Source organism: Pempheris klunzingeri, chromosome 13 (assembly GCF_042242105.1).
Source record: "Pempheris klunzingeri isolate RE-2024b chromosome 13, fPemKlu1.hap1, whole genome shotgun sequence".
Taxonomy (NCBI): Eukaryota; Metazoa; Chordata; class Actinopteri; order Acropomatiformes; family Pempheridae; genus Pempheris; species Pempheris klunzingeri.
The window spans coordinates 18,009,683-18,019,133 of NC_092024.1; the positions used below are offsets into that span (position 1 = coordinate 18,009,683).

Genomic DNA, 9,451 nt, shown 5'->3' on the forward strand with positions numbered 1-9,451 from the left:
TTTATTATTAAAAATCAAACAATAGCACATCAGTGAAAAAAAATAAATAACGAGCTAATGTTGCTTCTGCGTGGATCTGATTTAGAAATATCAGGTTCCATCTGTGTTCAGAGCACTTTAGAGAAAATTCAAGTCATCACATTCCTTCAAGACGAGCTAATCTACATAATACTTCATATTTTTTGTGCACTCTAGTAAAACATATTTTTAGCAACAGACCTATTTAAGAGCTACCCTATTGAGAAAGGCTGACTAAGATGTTTAATGAAAATATATAATTCCATAGTTACAAGAAAAGCTGCTTTTCTGCCACACAGTTGTTATTCAAATTAAACAAAGAAGCAGGATAGTGACATTAAAAGTTTTGGATTATGAAATATTACTATAAGCTGATGGAGTTACTCTGTAATATGTTATTTTTGCTGAGTAGTACACATATTGTACCAAGACTCTTACACAGACTGTAACACTGCTGGCTAAATGTGTGTTCCCACCATTCTACAGTAATCATGCAATGCTATGCTTAATACTTAAGAGGCAAATTCATTAGAGAGTTGTACAATACTGTAAAAGAAAAATCAATGTACATAAACAATGTTAATGAACACATTTAGTTCCAAGCATAATACTGTCATGCCCTGCTCTTATCAGAACAACAGATCATATCATATGACTTTAAAAAACATAATCTTTCACAAGATAATTTGTATCCAAATAGAAAAATAGACGTAATATAGAAGATCAATGCTTCAGTCCACAAGGCCTCAGGTGATTAGGACCTCAGGCTGCTGTGCAGGCACACACTAAGGATCTTATGTAACAACAGGGTGAGTCCACACCACGCCTGACATGAGGAGGCTGGAAGATGAGCTCTGTGGTACAAAAACAATCCATCTGCGAAAAAAAAGGAGCTCCAACAAAAACAGCCTTTGTGTGTTTGGATGTTTGTACGTCTCTTTTATGTATGCTTGTGTGCTCATTCAGGAATTTATGAATCAGTGTGTCTTTCTCTTCCAGTATAGGTTTGTAACTGTGATCATGTGTGTACATGTGTGTTGGGGTGTGTGTGCTCGCGTATATGTCCCTATATTCAAACTACAGTCTCCTACACATCCACTTGGGATTCAGAATCTCTTCCCCGCTTAGACGTGGGCGCTCTTGGCGTGATTGGCGGCGGGGGCTGCTGGCGGGTTGCCACCTCCTTGTTTGGAGTAATAGAAACGGTTGTTGTCTTGGTAGGAGCGGGATGAGGAGGAGGAATCTGAGGAGCAACAGGTAAGAATGGATCCGCCCAGCAGGGAGAAAATAGTGCCCATCCATCCAGTGTATAGGGAGAAGCCGAATGACATGAGGCCGAGCTGCTGGTGAGCGCCGATGGGAAACCAGACCGTGGACACCATACCACACAGTGCTGAGGAGAAACAGACAGAAAAATTGTTATAATACATGGCACCTCACAACACAACATATACACATACAGTGTGTAATTAAAGTGGGAAGGCCAAACGGTACTGCTGATTGCAACAAATACACACAAACATTTTGTATTAGCTTTGAATCACAAGTGACATGAACCTAATAAAACTGGATGTGCAAAATGGTGCAAACGAAGGCAAGCTAAATTAAAAACCTATAAATTCAAACTTGAATAAAGTGTAATTAACATGGTGCAGTTGAAAGTGAAAATTCTGAATGAGCATTGTAGGAGTACACAGTCTGAGTAGCTGTACAAGCCTATACCCCCCAAAAAGATCTGATAAGAAAGATAATGGATAGATGGAAGAAATATTTCGCATTTTAATGCTTATCTTTGAACTACAGAGATGGCTAAGGCTAATGTAGCATAAATGTATTAAATAATTTTAACACCAATAAAATTTGAGGACAAAATAATTAAAGTAGGACTCATTGGACTAATTGTTGCTTAGCTGCTTTTGCTGCCACTGTGGTGGCAATATGATGAGTGGATTTTTATTCTGCAACAAGAAAGCAAATTCACAAAAAAAAAACAGAAAATCTGCTCACTAAGTCAGGGCTCTACTTTTTTGTATGGATGTAATGATGATGTTTGGGACTCAGGGATACATGGCACATGTTGGGTTAGTTAATTTCCAATGAAAGACAGTGGAAGCAGTGGAAAAGGCAAACAATGGACACAGGTGCTGAAATTTCATTTGAGAGGCACAGGCGTTGGAAAATGCCGCAGCACCAGTCAAATATTTATAAGCACAGTAAACTGGGCATTTGAGGGAGTGAGTTTCCATGTGGTTGAGGACAAAGGCAGGGTGTGGATGAGAGTAGGTGGAGGAGAGGAATGTGATGGAGTCTGGGGGGGAGGGTTTGGTGCAACAGGAACATATGAGTGTGTGTGTGTGTGTGTGTGCAAATGTGCGCACCCCAGGGAGGAAGACGGTCATATTCAACATCCTCTGCTCTCAACACCCTGTAAGCATTTGAGGTCGGGTTAAAAGAGGTCATACTCTGGAAGATTGTGAGGGATCTTGGTGTGTACATGTGAGCACGAAAAAAACAGTTTACCCCACTCTGGATTTCTGCTTACACGAAACGTTCGTGTGACCACGACACTCAGCCACTTTGTCCACTAATTCATTCTAGTTGCATTGCATGAACAAAAATAAGGGCGAGACTCTTACCAACTATGAGTATAAGCACTCCTCCCAGGACGGTGCGTTTGTTCTTGGAGCCCTGGGGTTCATTGCCAAGGCTGATGCAGGGCATGGACATGAGGATCATTCCCACTGCTGGGAGACCCAGTATAGAACCTGTGATCATCAGGGCACGTGTTGTCTGGATGTAGGCTATAGAAACACATATGAAAACACAAATGGGAATAAATTACTGCCAAAAAAAGGGAAAAAAGCAAACTCTGTATCAGAGTTAAGGAGAAGTGGTGGAAATAACACTGTAAATGAATTTCATAATGTAAGATACGATAAGAAAAAAGAAACCTAAATGTATCTAAATGAGTGCAACCACCGTTGTTGTATTCATTTAGACACCTGGGATGTACACAGAACGGTATCTACCTGGCAGGTCCAGGATCTGCGTTAGGTAGACGCAGTGGTAGAGTCCTGTGGAGATGACACATTCCGCCCAGGGTCCCCTGGTCTCCAGCTCATCCATCTTCTTGCAGGTGTTCAGACCATATTTGCACATATTCACCCAGTCATTGGTGGCTGTCGCGATCACGATGCCCAGCCAGCCGAGGCAGCTGACGAGAAAGCCGCTTAATTGAAGACACGAGTTCGCCATGGCGCAAATTGTGCGTAAAGACCACTTGTTCTGGGTTCAGAAACTTAGAAAAAACAACTTAAAACTAAAGTTGTAGAGTTTAACAAAATGAACCAAAATGTGGGGTGAAGACAAGTCGTCTCTAACCTAAGAACTGATATTCCACCGTACAAGTTAATCCACTGTTAAAGTTTACTTTCCCCTCGCAATTCAGTAATTCCATCAACTGAGTTGTGTGGCGCGCCTCCAAAGAATGAAGCTTTCACTGCATTATAGGTTTTATAGGGGGAGTCCAGTGAAGGAAAAACTACTTTAAAACGGACAACCAACCAGAAACTTGGACACAGGAAAAAAGAAAGCTTTAAACAAGGGGGGGAATCACAGCCCATTTTTATCGCCTGTAGAAAAAGTAGGTGCGCACTGCCCCTTCATCCGCAGACAGAATGAAGCCTGTGCAGTATTGACTGGGAGCTCAGATACTATGTAACAAGAGATCTGCTGCCATCTACTGGCTACATTGTAGTTCGTATCTTGAGTGTCATCCGTGGCCATCTTCACCAGCAGAGATCACTCATTTAAGGCCCCCCACCCCCCACCGGTGAGCATGCCACGTGACCTGCATTAAACACACCCTAGACCTTGGGCCACAGGTGCAAGCTAAAACTACATTTCCGTGCGATATGTCTACGTTTGCTTGGGAATTTCTTCCTAAAGTGAAGCGTGAGTTTGTATAAAGAATATCTGGCACAGTTGTGGCTGCAGGGCGCTCATCCAGCTCTGGATCTGAGGTGAACTGCGTGGACTGGTTATATTGTGCTTCATAAGTCAGTGAGAAGAAAAGTGGAAAGTGGAGCGAAATGTGGACAAGGCTCACTGAGTGGCATCCAGAAAGGTGAGTACAACATCACACTCGCCGTTTAGTGTAATTTGTCCAGTGTTTGGCACGGAAGCATGGTGCTAATGTGGTTTTGACACTTTTGGATGTGTGTGTGTGTGTGTGGTGCCTTGTGCTCAGGGGCCTGTGTTTGTCTACTAGTGTATTCGTTGTTTTTCCATTTTGGGATATCTCCCCAGCGTTGTTTGTGAGATGTTTGTGCTGTTTATGTTTGATGATGATGTATTGTGCTGTTAGGAGATGGTGTGTTAACATGCCGGAATGATTTGTTTGTTGGTTGCAAATGTGTCTGAATAATTCCTGGGGGGGAAGATGAGTCATGTAAATGACCAGACACCAAAATCAAATATTCATTCACTGTATTAAGCACTGCATTGTCCAGAAACATAGCAGTGCAGGCTTTGCTTTTGTGTGTGTGTGTGTGTGTGTGCCTGTGCCATAGCTGCTTCTCAGTCAATATTATCTTTACATCTCTGTGTGGGCTGCCTGTGTGTGATGCTTTGTTCTGTGTGATGCTTTATTCTGCTGCTGAAGTTGCAGGTCATCACATTTCTGTAGCCTAATATTGCTTGTTGCTCCCTCTGAGGTTTCCATCACTTTGTTTCCATCTATTACTGCTAATTTTTGTGAGTTTTTGGGGCTCTTTTCTGGTTCATTCTTAAGAGGCTGTACTATGTGTTTATCAATTGATGATCAGCTGTATGCGCAGGCTGCAAATGTCCGTCAACAGAAAAACAGGTTATTATTGATTTGAACATAAGAGCTTGGCTGGAGGGAGGGGTGATGCTGCTCCACTAATGTATATGCTGACATGTTAATTCACTTCATTTTGTAGCCTAGATCCGCTCTTTAATTCAATAGCTCTTTCAAGGAACAGTACTTAACTGATTAAGAAACTTTAACTATATGGCCAAGTCTGTGTTGAACTATCAAATTCAGCAAAGTTTCTTAAGTCATCATATACTGTATTTTTTTAATGTAAAATCTTAATCTACACACCAAGTACTAACTATAGTTGTTTGATAAATGTAATGGAGTAAAAAGAACAGTATTCGCCATAAAAATGTAGTAGAGCAAATGGTAAAATGTAGCTTAAATTAGAAGCTACAGTTTTGAAAATTGTACCAAGAGTAAAGTAGGTAAATTTACTTGTTTCACTATCTGAATGTGTCTGATAAAGTTCTGTCTGATCTTGAGTTTCTTTTACTTTTGTGGGTAAAAAAAGCAAAAAAGTGTGAAAAGTATAACTGAGCCTGTTATTCTTCCTATGGACACACATGTCCAGGCTATTAATCATGTTTAGGGCACTTCGCACAGCAGCTATGGATGACCTTGAATGTACAGCAGCATTCTGCTGGTTTGGTCTACTGTCTTGCCATATGGCGGTTTCCTACCTGGGGACATAAGATTAATCTGACATGATGATTAATGATTTTATGTTTGTTTTTTCTTAATTTCCTCCTTTCCTGTTGAAGTGGCCACAAACAGAGGACATATGTAATGACGAAGAGATAAGATTTTGTTTCGATAGCGAGGGTCATAAGCAAGAGTTTGGGAGTCACTGCTAACCGGCTCATGGTCCTGTAGCTTATCAAAACTAACTAAACTACACAAAGTAGTACTTTCACTTGCTGAAGAAAAGTTATGGTTGAGCACATCTAGTTGAACCCAGAGAGAAAACTGATAAATCACAATACAATTTGAGCTTTCACTGCTGTTATTTGCTGACCCATAAATCTCAATTTTGGAACCACTTTTTTTGTATTCCAAGTTACCAACAGAGGGCGATACAGAACAGCAGTGGTCTACAGTTGACATTCAGGTATTGTACATGTGGGACGTGTTTCTTTCCCCCTGTCCTTGCTGGATGGAGTTAAGTGAGTCCTCCATCACTCAGTCTAGTGACGTGGCAGCAGCATAGCAATCAGTTTAAGAGGAAGGCAGAGACAGACGGAGACGCCTCAGATAGTTCCACAAGGTCGCTGACTGTAATGGCATCTTTGACCTACTTCTTCCTCTCATGTTCAGTCCATTGCTCTTGTGTCCTGTTGTTTGTCTGGTCATATATAAGGCGATGTTTACACTGCCCAGTAAAAGTGCTACAACTTTCTTTTCTGTTTTTGGATTAGATACTGAAGGTGGTTTTAGATGTGCTCCCATTGGGCCATAACCACTGCTGTTGAAAATCAACAAATCGCCTACTTATTACATGTGATTCAGATCAGGGATGTGTTATGGCTATCTAAACAGGTAAAAATGGTATTTTCATATCTGTTTTGTTGTGTAGACAAAAATAAATAGGGATGAGAATCAGATATATAGAAAAGCAATATTCATCTTAACGTAGCTATCACATTTTTTCAGGTCATTGCAATTTCTTTGGCGAGCCTGCAATTTTTCACTTCAGTGATGTTTCCCAACAGAATTACCTTACCTTACCTATCAAAATCTAACGTGGGCAGCATACGTATATGTTTTTTAATTCAACCAGCTGCAGTGAGTAGGAAAAAAGTAAGGAAAGAAAAAAGACTACAATGTACCAGCAGGACAAAAAGCTGCTGAAAAACAAAAGTTGGAGCCAGCACATGTTCTTTGTTAATGCATGCTCGATATTTCCTGCAGCTGCTTTTAAAGGTAAAAAACAAACAAATAACGTTCCATCGAAGATAATCACTCGTAGCTTGTGGTGTGGATCCATTGCAGGAGATGTTGAGTGGTAGTCATCCAGTGTAGCTTTGCTATGTTTAAAAAGGGTCTACAAGTGGCTCTGAACTGCAGATTAGTTCTTCTCAGGTCTGTTGCTTCGATGGACAGCTGTGGGCACTTTATGCAATTAGAGAGCTTTAACACATGATCTGCAAGCCCCTGACACTGCAATGGTCAGCCCTCTAGCCCTTCCACTGTCCCGCTCCCAGCTGAGACTCAAGCATGGATCATTATCTGTCTTTTTGTGGTCATTGCAGATGGCTGCGCTTTTACAGAATGTCAGGCTTGTGTCTACAATTTATTCATGTATGCATTTGGTTTCTGTGGAGTGTCAACAAAATAGAAAAAAACACAACACAAATAGAGGCAAAAAACTGACAACATTGTATGATGACCTGTGGATCTGCGGCCCCATAGTGAGATGTTGTCTGTGTGTGGGGTAAAAGCAGTGAGACACAAACACGCTATAGATCATTGGGGTAAGTGGTTTGAGCTTGTCAGCCATGCAAACAGCCAGTATTACCCTTCATCTCTCCCATCATTAGTCTGCATCTCATTCATACAGCTCTCTGTTTCCTTTCCACCTCTCTCATTCACCCCTCTAATAGAGTGGTCTTCATAGATAGATAGATAGAATGTGTGTGTGTGTGCATGAGGGTGAAAAGCGACTAAAGAGAAAGTCACAAGAAGTAGACTGAGCGTGAGTGGGGCATGTCCCACTATGATTCCCAGAGCAGTTAGTCTGATACAGGAGGAGTGAGGCGGCAAGGGAATGGGAATATTATGCTAATGGAGGGAGGATTGCAACAGCGAGACTGACATAGAGGGATGATGGGATTTTAGCCCTCCTGGGGAGGGAGAGAAGGTGCACGTAGACTGTGTGTGTCAGTGTGTGGATGGGGCATCTGAACACAGCATTAAGTTTAAAGCATAGTGGAGCAGGAGAGAGAGGAAGCACGGCAGAGTAACTCTTCTCCTACCCTTCATGCTGTCAGAGCTGTCAGTCAGGCAATTGAAAGAAATGAGGAGCAACGAAACACTCTTTGTCTCGGCAAAGCAAGATTAGTGGTCCAGTTCAGAGGTGGGGGTGCAGTCGAAGAGAATGAGTTATGTGTGGGGAGGTGACGAGGAGATATGATTAAGTGATTGGAGGAAGAAGGGAACCTTTTTAGGCCAGCCCACTGTGATGGAGTGGCAGCCATACTGGATGAGTCATCCTGGCCGAGGGGAATGATGGGTGCTTTTTCAAATAGTTGTCAAGTCACATTCTGTGATTAACAGGATGCAGAAGCCGAGGAGAGGAGGATCAGTTTATGCTACAGTTCAACATTGACGTGACTTGAACTAATGAGGATTCTGTCAAAACCCTTCACAGTCCATCTGGTGAGGGGGGGGGGGGAAAAAAGAAACCTATATATTCACCGTTTAATTCTAAAATGCACATGGCATCATCTAGTCAAGTTTCAGTAAGCAGGTAGAATGTCATGTTCTTTTGGTGTCTCATTTAGGGAAAAACTCTCAAAAACGTCTCCATGCAATTGCTATATCCTGACACAGACTCTGGATCAGTGTTCTCATAATTTGAAACAAGAAAATCAATTCAACATGCAGGCTATGATTCTTTCTTTCCACAGAGGTGGTCTCTGTTGGACCTTTGCGGGTGCTGGTGGTTATTTGAGAGCATGTAGTTCACAAAGAACTTCTCAATATATAATGATGAAGTTCTGTGGGGCAAAACTGAAGCCTGCTTAATAGAGGAATTTTGCCATAGTTTTTGCTGACATTTCTCCATTTGAATGTCAGACATTGTCACACATGAAAGACAAGTCTAAGTGAGTGTAAATAAAATGCTTACCTGCAAATGTACTGCAGCTCAGAGATCCCACCAAATTTAAGTCGCTTCATAGTTATATTGCTGAAAATTATTTTATATCCCTGGCTCTATGGCTGGTTGTTAACATGCATCTCTTGTCTGGATTTTACACGATTAAGATGGATTATACTTACATCCTCTCCTCTCTTGCAATATGCATATCCATTGTTCACATCAGTACCTGTCGTATTGTTGCTATCTGAGCTATCGGCCATCTGTTTTGCATGCATGATGCACTTTGTCGTTGATTTTTGTCTGAACTTTTGCACAACATCTTCATTCTTAAGAAGAATGCCCTTTGTGCTTTTACTTTCCAAATTGTCTGTGCTGATTAGTTTAGAACAAGTAACGGAGCAAATGCCCTACAGTTAACTCTAGTTCAATGTCAGTCAGTTTGAATGTTTAGGTTGTCAGACTGTGGTTGCCACAGTTTGGAACAAAACCCTCCAGTAAAGCTCACGTCTAACTAGTGGCCAAAGTGCTGCTTTACGGTCCCACACACATCCCTTTCCTTTCAGACCGCAGATGACTGAACAGACAGAGTGTGCCGCTGCATTGGGAGCCCAGTTGCAACTTGATTTGTGTCTAATCCTCCAGTGTGTCTGCGATGTAGCAGCCATCACTCACCGCTAACTGTGTTAGCCATTAGTATCAATTAATCTCAACAAACGCTGTTGGCCATTACACTCAATACATCACCACAAGCTCTGCTAACTATATACTGC

The 9,451-nt window shown here is 41.7% G+C and overlaps 1 protein-coding gene across 1 annotated transcript; it reads right to left on the minus strand.

Moving 5' to 3' along the window:
• Nucleotides 1–2: 2 nt before the first annotated feature.
• cldn11a (claudin 11a) lies at nucleotides 3–3,534 on the minus strand. Its single transcript, XM_070842548.1, has 3 exons — nucleotides 3,048–3,534; nucleotides 2,655–2,819; nucleotides 3–1,411 (listed from the first exon to the last, which is right to left on the minus strand). Exons 1-3 carry the CDS (start codon nucleotides 3,271–3,273, stop codon nucleotides 1,143–1,145), a joined length of 660 nt encoding a protein of 219 aa, XP_070698649.1. The 5' UTR covers nucleotides 3,274–3,534; the 3' UTR covers nucleotides 3–1,142.
• Nucleotides 3,535–9,451: the final 5,917 nt, after the last annotated feature.